Consider the following 14,653-nt stretch of genomic DNA (forward strand, 5'->3'; position numbering starts at 1 on the left):
CACGCACACAAACTCTTCAACAGAACTGGAAGACACAGAAAGAGAAACGTGATTAAAGATTCATCATGAAAACCCTCAACTTATAATTGGAGCTTCATTTGCAAAAGAATTTTTAAAAAATGTTGAAAACATCAAAGTTAAAGGTTTTTGTTAGAATTTCCTAAAAATTAAGTTTTATTCGGTATCTTTTGAAAATGAAACAACACTTTAAAAACATTTGTTTAAGTTAAAGAGGTCATAAAAGTTTATGTAGCTCTAATAGATAGATTTTTGTACCAGATTCTCTCAAAGTACTGACAACAACACACTTCTGCTGCTTCTCAAATTAGTGGCTTCACCTTGACCTAGAGCCAGGAGCTAAATAAGGGAGGAAGGGAGGGGCCGGAAAACCTACGAGAAGAGGGAGGAAAGAGTAAATGCGGAGAGGGATGAGATGGAGGGAGGGAGGGAGGAAAGGTATGAGAGGTAAACAAGAGGGGGAGGAGGGGCAAGAACGGAATCTGAGGTAAGTGAAAAAGAGAAAGAGGAAGGAGAGAAACTGAAAGTGACGACAAAGAAGGAAAGTAACATGAAAAAACAAGACGTAAAAAAAATTTGAGAAGCAGAGAAACAGATGGAAGAGAGTTAGGAGGACATGAGAAGGTACATGGAGGCCGCTCTGACTGAAAGTGAGCAAAGAGACGGAGGAGGAGGAACAAGCAGAGGCCAGTCTCTGCTGCCATCGTGTGGTGAGAGTGTGTCACTGACACTCCGGTCAGTCATTCAGCCTCTATCACGTACACAAAAGCTGCAATGGAGCTTTCTAGTGAGGCTACGTAATTGGACCTGCCTGCTTCTGTTAATCACTCAATATAAGATTTACATTTGATGAGAAAGTTCACATGTTATTAACATGTTTACTTTGGAAAGCACTATTTATACCTTTATACAGTTCTTTTTTTTTAGTTTTTAATTATTTCATAGTAGTAGTTGTGAAGGTTTTAATTAAACACATGCAGGTCTCACAGGTTCTTTCATTTCCTACAGTGGTTGTGGGAGGATGTGGACATATTTATGTGCATTTCATTTCACATTTGTATTATATTCTTCAGCAAAAAAATGCAGATGCTAACAAAACAATATATAGGCATTATCTATTATTATCTACATTATCTACTAAGTTACAATCCTGAAGAAGAACTCTGTTTCGTACTCTATAGCGATATGGTGGTAAGCTGTAATTGCAGCTACTCACACATTTTTTTTTACCTTTTAATACTATTTCATACTTCTATTTATTGTTTCTTTACCTTCCATCTGTTGCCGCAGCTGTTACACAACACAAAGGTGGTCATGGGCTCATCAGCACTGCGGATCTGAACCTGATACACACAACACAACAGCAAAGAGAGGTCATTAAAACTGTATCCAAACTCAGTTGCGTGTATGTGTGTGTGCGTCCACACCTGTGTGTACGAGCAGCTCTTTCCGTGACACTTGTTGCAGATGAACATGTCCGTCTCAGTTCCCCCAGCCTTGGACAGCTGATGCTCTCGGATGGACTCTTTAGTCAGAGCCTCTCTCATCTGCTTCAGCTCTGCACTCGCCATCTCCTACACACACACACACACACACACACACACACACACACACACACACACACACACACACACACACACACACACACACACACACACACACACACACACACACACACACACACACACACACACACACACACACACACACACACACACACACACACACACACACACACACACACACACACACACACACACACACACACACACACACACACACCCACACACACGTTTGTACTGTACTAGCCTTCACCAGCCTTAACTAACCTTAAGCCTTAAAGGAGCTCCAGCACTGCAGCCACACACTTGACACGCTGTCAACAGCATGCCAAATCAGCAGGCACAAACTCTAACCTGAAAGCCATGTCCTACATTCGGAAAATCAGTTGAGCCTTTCAGACCGAATGGCTCTCTTTGGTCAGTTTCTATGGAGGCCTACAACTGACTCTTATTGCTATTCATATTCTGTTGATCAGACTACAGGACCATAATCGCTGTATAAGCAATATTAATAATAAATACCAATATTCCAAATCGTAGACCATCGTTTACCAGAGTGAATGTTTACGTGTTGGCATGTAATAGTCCTGTTATTGGTTAGAACCAGCACTGTTTTGCAAAACAGTGCAATTGCACAAAATGTCGCCTCATTTGTGACACCTCACAACGGAGACAGTGGCACACAAGGTTTGTGAAAATCTAAAACCCGGAAGGAATTCTCCATTTTTCAGTCACCTAACACAGTTTGTGTTTGATCCAAAGGCCAAAACACAGAGAAAGCTACGTTAAAAAACATACATGTACATGTGGACTAGGCCTTAAAGAAACCCTCAAAGAAAAACTGTGACTGACCTCAGCAGTCATAGAGGCGATGCGTTGAGCCGAGATGTTCCCACACAGGACGTTACGCCGCAGTTCGGGATTCTTCTGGTCCTTGAGGTTGGAGATTCGGCTTCGTAGACGAGTTTTATATTTCATATCCGTCGACTTAAACTCCTGGTAGATCTGTGGGCAAGAGGAGCAGTCAAGGACTACAAACACCACAGGATGTCTCAAACACGTACACACACCAAAATGCAAGACAAATAACAACTGTGTGATCATGCTGGAGGGTGTAGTTTGTGGTGCTGCTTACACATGCACACGCACGCAAACGCACACGCACACACACACACATTATTTACAGTTATGAAAATGTAATTATAGTTATGTAAATGAAGTGGACAAAATGCTGAGCAGACAGAGTCATGCTGCGAACTTAGCTCAAGTGTTGATCTGACAAAGTGAAACACACCCTGTCTGTACACTCAGATTAAGATCTTTCATCCAGCTGTGAAATCCTGCTGTTTGCTCATGTGGTTTATGGAGTTAAAGTTGTTGATGAAATAAAAGGATATCATCCTCGATTTGTGCTGCAAGGTGCTCACAGTCCACTCCAATGTTCTTGTGGTCATCTGGAACAAACACACACATTTAGCTTAATGCACATTAAAAGCTTTATATTCATCATTAAATCAGACCATTCGTTTTCACATGACCAAAGTTCTTTACTAAGGTCAATGAAAGTTGTGGACAGCACCTTCTAGTGTTCTAACAATACTGGAATTTACAACTTTGATACAATAAATTGAAAAACATTGATATCCAGTACCACATGGATATCCTTTGCCTTAAACAGTCGAGTCAATTTTCATTTATATATATTTAGCGCCAAATCACGACAGAAGTGATCTCTTAAATAATTGAGTATTGAAACCATTTAATTATATTCAGAATTGATATGTGTCAATAAATCGCTACTTTGGTACCACCTCGTTGTAGCTGATACTAGAGGGTGAGGTAAAAAAAATCTGCACCTCACAAGCGTGACACGGGAAACAATGCACAAACCCGCCATTTTTTCATAGAGATGGACAGAGCCACCATGATGAGCTACCCATTAGGTGCGTTTCCACTATGGTAGATTACCCAGAATGAGGCGGGTTTATCTCGCCGAAACATCCCTAATTTGCATGTGAGCCACTCAAACCCCTGAGATATACCCGGTTGCTGATTAGATGTAGCTCTCAGCGAGATGTGACGTGTGGAAGAACAGACGCCACAACAACACGGTGAAGTAGAGTAGACACTTTTCTCCAGAGGTGAAAATGATAGCGGCACAGATAACGATCTGTGCACGCACATCTTTGCACGGCCGTGAGGATTCTAACCTGTGGTCTTTGCTACATGCTCCCTCTCCCTTTTACACACACCAGTGGGGTGACAGCTTACACACACACACACACACACACACACACACACACACACACACACACACACACACACACACACACACACACACACACACACACACACACACACACACACACACACACACACACACACACACACACACACACACACACACACACACACACACACACACACACACACACACACACACACACACACACACACACACACACACACACACACACACACACACACCTTGTCTGTCAACAAGCACTTTTGCAGCAGTGTTTTCTTTCATGTTACTTGTACATAAGTTGACGTTGTGAATCATACGGGCCACCTTAAATCAAACTACAACTGTTCTGTATTTCTCACTTTGAGAAAGAGCAGTGCACCGCTGTAACACTGATCAGCTGATCACTGGCAATCGAAACCCATTCACAGTTATACGTCACCTCTCGTAAATCGTAAATCCCTCTGGGGCCTTTTTTTGTAATGGAAACACAGAGAGTGAAAGGACATTTGAGAGGACGTGGCCTGAAATTTTCCGAGCACCCACTTTTTACCCTGGAAACACGCCTAATGGTTTGTGGACTGCTGTTTTGAAGCTTCACGTTTTGGCATTTTGGGTTTGTTACCAAATTTGGAGTTGAGGGCGAAGCTGAGTGCAAGGCAAAAGTCATATCAATGATGCTGTGCTAGGCTTAAAGCTAAAGAGGGAAACTGGCGATGTTCATCCAGTGGGGAGATCTGGGTGCAGGCACCATTCATCTGCAAGAACTGTGTAGTGCAGCAATACACAGTACCGGTTGAAAATCTGCAGTTTCCCTTAAGTTACCACACTTACAGGTTGAATATCAGTTTAAATCATAGATCATAAATGCTGCATGCACTTCACTCCCGGAGCCGTAGTGTTTTCCACTAACCTAAAACAGGAGTGCCTGCACTTGACTCGTGGAGCCGGTGTAATCTTCGCTAAAGACACAGGGAATCAAAAAAATGACTCCAGTTCCCTTCCGGAAAAAAATTTCAACAATGACTCCCACTCCTGTTTATCTAGTAGCATGTGCTGTTAGCCTAGCTCCCAGGTGGTGGTGCTAATGTGGCTAATTCAATAAACGTCAGCCAGACAAACGTACCCCCCCCCCCCCCCCCGCCCCATGTCACATACATGCCCTTTTTTGGTAAGAGAAAATGAGACAGAGTCAAAGTCTGACAAGCTGGCGACTCCTGTAGGCGAGGACGATTGGATCAAGTTGAGAGAACGGACCTCGACGGAGAGGCTACGTCGATTCTTTTATACAGTCCCTGCTCTAACACACGAGAGTCTGACGAGCTGCTTGATAACGAGCATGTCATTACAATCAGGTGTGTTAAGGCAACAACAAATGTCGAGATTGAAGATTGTAAGAATGAATGCTATGTATGCACAGTAAATTACTTTATAGCTGACATTTTCGTTTTGTGAAAACAACGTCTATAAAAAACACATCTTCTCACCATCAGTCTGCAGCGCTGCCACCAGCAGCTCTCGACACTTGTTCCGCACACTGTTGGTGGTGAGAGGGGCAGGGGGGAAGGAGGTGACCCGTGGGGGGAAGGTTGGGCTGGTTGGGCTGGTGGGTGTGGTGGGTGTGGTGGCTGTAGTGGGCGTGGTGGGGGAGTCCCCTGACTTCCTACTGCTGAGTAAGAGGAGGGAAATGATGAAGAGAGAAGTGAAGTAGGGTTTGGAGTGAGAGACATAGGACATAACTTCTGTCATTAAAGACACCACAAAGTGGAAAATGGACTTTCACTTCTGACTTAAACAGTGACCTCATCCTCATCTAACTGCAGGTGTAATCAAGAGTGATCTCATCACTGCGCGACAGACCTTTTCTCACTGCTGCCAGAGTCCTTGGAGGTGGATGAGGACCTCACAGGAGAGCCATCCTTCTTCTTCTCTTTCTCCTTCTCCTCAGACTTCCCCTCTGAACCATCTGTGGGACGAGACAAAAAACATACAAGAAAATATATGATGACTGTCAGAACACCTGCATCCATTGTCTTGTACGCATTGCTGACGTACCAGGCCTCCTTGAGTGTCTGGTTGAAACTCATTCAGCTTTCCCCTGTAAACCCATCTGCAGCCTTATTAGACGCAGGATTAAGGACGACCTACCCTGACCTGACCCCAACCTTGTAGTTACATTACATTTAAACCCCACCCACAGTCTTTTCCTCACCCTAACCAAGTGGTTTTGTTGCCTAAACAATTTAATTCAACTTTATTTCAGGCACATAGGGGTATGTCTAACCACGTTTTTTTGTTTTGAATTCATAATGTTAACCAAGTGTTCCCCATGTTTAAAACACTGACTGTCAGTGAGTGTCAACACTTTGAAGGCAGGGCTAAGCCAAACAGTCCTGAAAAAAACAGCTGATATCCCTTGAGATGGCAAACACAGTCTTTCAAGTACCTGGGCATCAATATACCAAAAGACCTGGCAAGACTATCAGATTGCAACTACTTGCCTCTACATAAAAAAATCAAGGAGGACATAGCAAGGTGGAATTTGATTCCTTTTCTTAGATTTAGTTCGAGAGTTGAATCTATTACAATGAACATATTACCCAGACTGTTGTACCTATTCCGGACCCTGCCAATAGAACTCACCCCAAAAACAATTTGATGAATGGGACAAAATGCTATCAAGATATAGATGGCAAGGTAAGAAACCCAGGGTTCGTCTCAAAACTCTACAGTTGGTCAAAGAAAGGGGGGGATGGGGCTTACCTTCTTTTAAAGATTATTATTTTGCAGCACAGATGAGAGCTATGATATGCTGGTGCAACCCATCATATGCTGCTCAATGGAAAGGCATTGAGGAGAGCGTGTCTCCCATTCCCATACAAGCAATCATAGCCGATAATAATCTACAAAGTAACATAAACACTATTGATAACCCATGGGTGAAATCTACTCTTAAAACATGGAAAACTATCATAAAAGAACACAAGTTAGAGGAAAATATGGTAATCCTTAAATGGTGTGCATACGACTCAGACTTTACACCCAATAAATTGGATACTAGATTCAAAGACTGGACAGCTAAAGGAATAACAGCTATATGTAATGTAATGAAAGAAAGAACACTGCTCAGTTTTGAAACCCTTAAAGAGAAACATTCATTAGAAAAGCATGACTTTTACCGGTACTTGCAGATGCGGCATTACATTTGTCTAAAGATGAAAAACATGTCTGAGACAGGTAGGTGTTTGATAGAGCTGTTCAGGAAGGCATATAACTCAGACACTGGTGGCAAGATTATCTCATGTTTGTATAAGAGTCTGTTAAATCTTAAAATGCACTCAACCTCGTATGTTAAAACAAAGTGGGAAAAGGAAGGAGGAATTGTTCTATCCGATGAAGACTGGACAACAATATGGAGATTAAAATGGAAGTGCACCAGTTCACAGAAATGGAGGGAATTTGGGTGGAAAAATCTAATAAGATATTTTATTACACCCACACAGAAATCCCACTATGTCAATAATCCCCCTGTTTGTTGGAGAAACAGTGGAAACCAAAACGCGAACCATTATCACATCTTCTGGGAGTGCTCTGTTGTTAAAGACTATTGGAGGGAGATACACAAGGCCTTACAAGACATTTTTAAACATGAATTACCTTTTGCAAGTAAAACCATTTACTTTGGATATATACCTCAAGACTGGTCAAAAGGAGATAAACTCCTAATGAATGCACTGCTTGTAGCCGGTAAAAAAACTCTTACCAGGAAATGGTTATCTCAGGAGAGCCCAACTTTAAATGCATGGATGGAAATTACAATAGACATTTATAAAATGGAGATAACAGCATTTGTCAACTATAAATCAGAACAATTTGCTTCCTGCTGGCAGAAATGGGTTTCCCACGTAAAGCCTCTTAGGCCTGATTTTACTTTTACTTATCAATAATAAGGTTACAAAGAAAATGTCACTCCCTAAAAGTTTGTTTATTTAGTTTTCTTCTTTCCTTCTTTTTTCCTTTCCTCTGTTTGTCTGTTATGTGTATATACACAAACAAAAAGACTGGGAATTGTAGCAAATATGAATATATGAAGAATACATATATTTGAAATGCACTTTGTGAAGAAGCATATTTGTATTGATGATGAAGAATATCAATAAAAAATTAATTACAAAAAAAAAAAAAAAAAGCACACAACACACACCCTCTTACCCAGTAGTTTCTTCCAGGACTTGATGAGAGCTTTGGCCAGAGTCTGAACTTCTTCATCTGAGCTGTGTTTCCTCACCGCGTTCACCGACATCCCGACTCTGGTGGACTACACACAGAGAGAGAAACTGGTATAAAAAGGTACACAAGTTCTCCTATATTATCTGGGATACTCAGCCCAGATCCTGGATGGATTACTGAACGGGCCTACCGGGCACAGGCCCTGGGGCCTATAAAGTCAGGGGCCCTGATCAAATGTTGCTGAAAGAAAACAACACAAAATGATCACATAGAGATGCTAAATTACTTAAAATAGACACAAAACGACCACAAAGTGACAGGAAAATGACAGAAAAGACGCAAACAATGATAGTAAAAATAGATGTGAAATGACCACAGAGAAACAAATCACCACAAAAAGACACAATATGACTAAAAATAGATGCAAAATCAACACAAAAAGATGCAAAATGACTAAAATAGATTCAAAACCACCACAAAAAGATGCAAAATGACTAAAAATAGATGCAAAACCACCACAAAAAGATGCAAAATGACTAAAAATAGATGCAAAACCACCACAAAAAGATGCAAAATGGCTAAAAAATAGATGCAAAACCACCACAAAAAGATGCAAAATGACTAAAAATAGATGCAAAACCACCACAAAAAGATGCAAAATGACTAAAAATAGATGCAAAACCACCACAAAAGGTTGCAAAATGACTATGAATAGATGCAAAACCACCACAAAAAGATGCAAAATGGCTAAAAATAGATGCAAAACAACCACAGAAAGATGCAAAATGACTAAAAATAGATGAAAAACCATCACAAAAAGATGCAAAATGACTAAAAATAGATGCAAAACCACCACAAAAAGATGCAAATGTCTTAAAATAGATGCAAAACTACCACAAAAAGATGCAAATGTCTTAAAATAGATGCCAAACAATCAGAGATGAAAATCAAAAAGACATAGAAAACAACTAAAAATGGACGTAAAATGACCACAAAGAAAAAGAAAACGACTACAAAACAACGAAAAGTAGACTGTTTGAATCTGGGTGTCTTGTTCCTACGTAGACAGAGTGGGGGGTCTTTTACATGTCTGTGCCCTGGGGCCCGTTGGCCCAGAATCTGTGCATGGTCCAGATAATATGTAACATGTTGTGGAACAATCTGATCACAATTTTTCTGTGGTTCGTATACTCTCAGAACCCTGCTTCAAAAACGCTGAACCATCCCTTTAAGTTGCTATTTTGAACAATTTTGGAAAATTACTAAAGCATGTAAGTAAACCTGTTTAATAAGCCGATGTAATGAAGTTTTCATTGACGCTGGTGAATGTCTATGCCTTTTTTGCCGTGATAACCAACCTTGTGTTAGTCTGACTTTAGGTGCACTTGGCTGGATGTGTTAGTACATTGTACATGTTAGTACATAGAACATGATTACACATGGATTACCTGCAGGGTCTCCAGAGACATCTTGATGTTCTTTAGTTCCCTCAGCAGGTCGAGAGCTCCATCCTGTAGACAGAACAATAAAGGGAATCCTTCACATCACAGTTAAAGTTAATGTGGGGAGGTGGACTCACCGCTAAACTACCTCAGTCAGTGAACACCTGCAGGATGAATCTACCAATGTGTCTGTTAAACCGTATGCTATCTTTGATTCCATTTAAAGAACAGGAACGTTTCAAAGTGACAGATTTGTTTAAGTGGCAATCATTCATTTAACCACTGAAGTCAAGGTGGCCTTTTGTACCGCATGAGAAGATTCATGGTGTCTTTCCAAGTCTCCCACCAACAGCTGTCACCCAGACACCCAGACACAATTGAGCATACTATACGTATACTAAAGGTTACAGAAAGAATGATGGGACCACAAGATTGGTTTTCCCTGGGTGGGGTTCTTGCTCACCGTTGGTGGGGAGATCCTCATTTTAATTTGGCACTTAAAGAAGACAAGTAAGTGTCCGTTGAACAATGAACAATGAATCCTCGTGTCCATCGTCTATCAGACAAAAATGCATTCAAATCCATTTAAGGGAGTCAGAAAATCATTATTGTTTTTGGGTTTGGTTTGGAGAAGAAAATGGGGGCGAGAGAGAGAGAGAGAGAGGGTGGCATGCTGCAAAGGTCTGCTCTCCTTGGTGAGCTACTGGGCGCCCCATTACATTTTTAAACGTAGAAGTGTGAATGTTGCCTCAGGCTACAGCTCACAGAGCTGAGATGGTGTTAGGGCTGAGCAATTTTATTGATTCTGCAATATAAAACAATATTTTGTTTCCCAATAAAGTATCAATTTTTAAGCCGCTAGTATCGATACATACTGTAAATCCCTTTCCTATCCCCTCATGTTAACCCGGGTTCGCTTTGCTTTGCAGATTTGGTCCGCCACCCGCTAGTGTCGCTGTAGAGCAAGTTACCGTGTAGATACTCTCTTTGCACAGACGCAGACGTCTACCTCTTCCTGTTTGCGGAGTCAGAGCGTGGAGATTCAAGAAATTGGTGGCAAATTTAAATCCACTGACCCAAAACAAACCCTGCTGGACATGGATGGTGGTTGTTTACACAAATTTACCTCTGCTTCACCAAGGTTGCAGAGTCCATTGCCTACTTTGTTTGTCAGGATTTGAGACCGTAATATATTTTCAAAGGCTTGTAAGCTAGTTTGCACTGTTTCAATAAATGGAACTAATTTTCTCAACACATCTTTGATTTATTTTGTCCAGCATTTGCAAGCTGTAGACTCTGTCCAGTCAGACACATATTGTGTAATTGATGTTTTTAGTTTTCAGTTCAATTAATTCAATCCAAGTAAATGGAACAAGAACAAGATGTCACCAAAATCACACTGTACCTTTTAAACCTCTCAGAAAATGGTGTGTATTGAATTGTATCGAATTATATCAAATAATATCGCTGACTGAATACCGTGCTATATATCGTATCGTGAGCTGAATATCGTATCGTATCGTGAGATTGGTGTATCATTACAGCCCTAGAGGGTGTAGCATCAATACGTCTGCTCCGCTAAACTCCAACTGCTCTCCCTCTCCACTTTGAGGATGAGCAACTGGAATGGTGAAAGGACGTCAATCACTTGTGAAGTCATAACAACAAAATAAAAAATAGTGCGAGTACAGCATTTTCTCAATAAAGAGGGATGAAAGCCTCTGTACCAGGATGTATGATAGCTACAGTAGCTTGGACCGCGCGGTTCCTCCGCCTCACTCTCCGCCTCACTCTTCGCCGCTAGGAGGCTACGTCACCGGAAGGAGAGCGGACAGCAGCGAGCAACCCAGTGAGCTAGCAACCAAGCAAGCTAAAAACCAGCAAGCTAGCAACCAGCAAGCTAGCAACCAGCGAGCTAGCGGCCAGCGAGCTAGCGGCCAGCGAGCTAGCGGCCAGCGAGCTAGCGGCCAGCGAGCTAGCGGCCAGCGAGCTAGCGGCCAGCGGGCTAGCAACCCAGTGGGCTAGTGGCAGTGTTGGGTCTAATCGGTAACGGCAGCAAAAGAGGATTTGCTGATCCGACTGAGACTTGAGGCGGTCCAGGATCATCCTGGACACTGTGAACGATACTGTTGTATGTTCAAAATATGTTGGCTAGCTACAGAATATATTAACATATAGGCTAGCTCATGTGTTAGCCAGGACCCATTTATGATTCAGTCAAAGAAGACAATTTAAAAATAAATCAAAACCTGTTAATGTATTTAGCTTCAGCGGAGTTTGGAGGCAGAATGGTTCCGTTTTTAGCCTCGGGGGTCAACAGCTGTGGTTCCATTGTATCCGGTGGATATCCAGATAACAGATAACAGATATCCTGGCCAAGACTTGTATGAATGCATTTAAATTAAAAACAAAAAACGAATCAAAAGCTTCAGAGGGTGAAGTCATCAGAGGATAGTGGATTGGTTTCCCAAGATTGCCTTCTGTATTGATATGCAGAATCATTTATATAGAGGAAGTACGAGACATGTGTCCAATAGTTCAAATGCTGAAACTTTTGCTCATTCACATCCTGGATTTTTTTTGTTGTTGTTTGTTTTCAAAGAAGGAGAAGCGGCAGGAGTTCTTTTAAGAATTTATTGAACAGGTAATTGAAAACAGACACAAATTATTATTCAAAGCAGACTTCGGATATGTCTCAAACCGCCCTGCTGGTTATTATTTAATTCAACAGATGAGGGTAAACTGTACCAGCTTATGAACAGAATTGCCCCAAAGCTCTCTAGTGTTTTTAGATACAGTTTCATAATAAAATTAGGCCTGTTCTTTATTGTTCAATTAGGCTATTAGTTGATCTTTGTCCTTCATTGTTATTAAAAACTACACTTTAAATTAAATAATATTATAGATATGTTACTGCTTTAACAACCTCCAATAAAGGCACCGTATGAATTGAATATATTTAACTATATAGTTCATAAACTCTGCAGTTAGCTGATGAGGTAATGGATTCAGGTGCAGGTGACTTAATTGGCAGCTTTTTGGACCAATAGCTGCAGTGATTTACTGCCAAACTTTTCCCCCAAAACAATCCTCCTGAAAGCCAGAAGCAGCATCCTTGTTCTGGGTTTGGTTCTGAGCAGAAACGTGGGAAAGCTCCTCCACAGAGCAGAGAGCACAGTTTAAACACACAGGGTTTCCAGAATGTTCCCTCTCTCGGCAGTTCAAGGTAGAGCTCATCACCTGATCGCGTGTTTTCCGCGGATGCAGCAACTGTTTGTTGCACTCACCGTGTTCTTCTTGTGCACCATTTTATCCAGCTTTTTGGCGATGCGCTCCACTTCCTGGTCTTTAGCCATGTCGAGCGGCTTTCTCTCCGTCAGTTCTCCTCCTCTGCTGCGGTCAGAAGCCCATTGATGGAGGAGAAACTCCCCCGGTCTCTCTTTCTCTTTCCTTCTCTTTACGCAGCCTGTCTGTCTCCTGCTCCCCCAGCTGCTGCCCCCCTCTCGTTTGTTGTTGTGTGTCCCTGTGGGACGCTGGGAGTTGTAGTTCTCTTTTCCCCAAATTCAGGAGCCTGCTGTCCTGCAGCCGGAGGGGACCTCGTGGATGGGCATGCGAGCACTTTATTCATCATTAAACGGATCATGGGAAACATAGAGCATAAATGGTTGTTGATGATGCTTGTTGCACGCATGATTTGTAATATTTTTAAGATGCAATGGTGCACTGGTGCACAAAAGAGTACTTCAGTCTAACCTTTATTAAATGTTTGAACCCTGTATCTCCAGTTGGATGGTAACAAATCTCACAGTGTCTCTCAGTGTTCAGAACGTGTTTGGGGTCAGAAGAAACGTTGCAAAGCAGACCCATGAAGTTTGTATCACATTTTGAGCGCACTGGCTTAAAAGAGCTCCAAGTTACACAGTTACAATTTAGCCAATAAAAGCATCATGATGGCCATTGCTGCACTCATGGATGGATTACTCAACAGACCTACAGGGCACAGGCCCAGGGGCCCATAAAGTCAGGGGCCTTGACTGATAAAATGATCACAGAGAGATGCTAAATGACCACAAGTATACATAAAATGACCACACAAAGACAGAATAAGGACTACCGGAATGCAAACGACCACAGAGACAAAAAAAGAAGACAGACATGCACAATGATTAAAAATGCACTGCTGCATCACTCAACAGCGGGAGGGTTCAGTTGAAAATATATCCTCTGATAGAAACAGAGAGCTCAGCCATAATGAACTCTGTTTTCAGGCTGTAGGCTTATCATCCTGGTGGTGTTTGGCTTGGTCATCCTCCTTTAGGATGGAGATCGTGTTTGAGCTGCTGGAAACCTCCCATCCCGAATACAAACACAAGCAAGTGAATCAGCTCATGCTCACTCCTTAATTAGAACATTTTGACTGCATAGTTGGAATGAGTTCAGTGTTTTTGATAGGTATAATACACAACTTGGGAAATTAACACATGCATGGAAACAGTTGTTAAATAACCATTTAAATGGTCCTCTCTCTGGAGGAAGATTCAGTTTGGAGTGACTGTAAATGACCCTTTCCAACAGCTCAATAAGTCAGTCTGCATGTACTTACTATGTCTTTCCTCTAGATGTCACTGTTGTTAAAGTTATTTTGGACTTAATGTCCAATGCCGGAATGATAGTTTGCATTTCTGTGGGACACCGACTGATTGACTGATTTTAACTGCATGTTAAGTAGTAATGAAATAGCTATCAGTGGGAGTGATGCAGGTGTAGTGACTGAAGGCTTCACTTTAGTACTGAATTTCTCTCAACAGTACAGATACATTTCTTCTCTATATCTGAGTTTTTTGGTCACCTTTTTTTTTTTTTTTTTAGAATAAAGCACTTATTAAACAAAGTGTCACAACAGGTAGCAGCTTAAAACTAACAAATTATTAGATGTAGTACAATATCTGATCAAATGGATTTGATTTTTAAATTAGGTCAATCAAAATCTATTTGAGTGGTATAAAAGACACCAGAAAACAGCTAAAGTATGACCAACAAAACTCATGTGAAAGACAAACTCCACAACAGAAATGTTTTTGTGAGATTGAAGGTGACTCTGGCTCAGGCAGCCTCATTTCCTTGTGAGTGTGGCAAGTTTCATTCAGCATGAGAAA

The 14,653-nt window shown here is 41.5% G+C and overlaps 1 protein-coding gene across 1 annotated transcript; it reads right to left on the reverse strand.

The window, feature by feature from the left end:
- Window positions 1-1,046: 1,046 nt before the first annotated feature.
- Window positions 1,047-12,900, reverse strand: tcea2 (transcription elongation factor A (SII), 2). Its single transcript, XM_083920843.1, has 9 exons — window positions 12,785-12,900; window positions 9,504-9,566; window positions 8,038-8,143; window positions 5,686-5,791; window positions 5,313-5,494; window positions 2,976-3,034; window positions 2,433-2,585; window positions 1,446-1,592; window positions 1,047-1,361 (listed from the first exon to the last, which is right to left on the reverse strand). Exons 1-9 carry the CDS (start codon window positions 12,851-12,853, stop codon window positions 1,275-1,277), a joined length of 972 nt encoding a protein of 323 aa, XP_083776969.1. The 5' UTR covers window positions 12,854-12,900; the 3' UTR covers window positions 1,047-1,274.
- Window positions 12,901-14,653: the final 1,753 nt, after the last annotated feature.

This window comes from Echiichthys vipera (assembly GCF_963691815.1).
Source record: "Echiichthys vipera genome assembly, chromosome: 9".
NCBI lineage: Eukaryota > Metazoa > Chordata > Actinopteri > Perciformes > Trachinidae > Echiichthys > Echiichthys vipera.

Coding starts and splice junctions, on each gene's coding strand:
- tcea2 (XM_083920843.1), bottom strand. CDS start 12,853: ATGGCTAAAGACCAGGAAGTGGAGCGCATCGCCAAAAAGCTGGATAAA. Junction 9,567..12,784: donor TGGTGCACAAGAAGAACACG/GTGAGTGCAACA, acceptor TTCTGTCTACAG/GATGGAGCTCTCGACCTGCT. Junction 8,144..9,503: donor TGTCTCTGGAGACCCTGCAG/GTAATCCATGTG, acceptor CTCTGTGTGTAG/TCCACCAGAGTCGGGATGTC.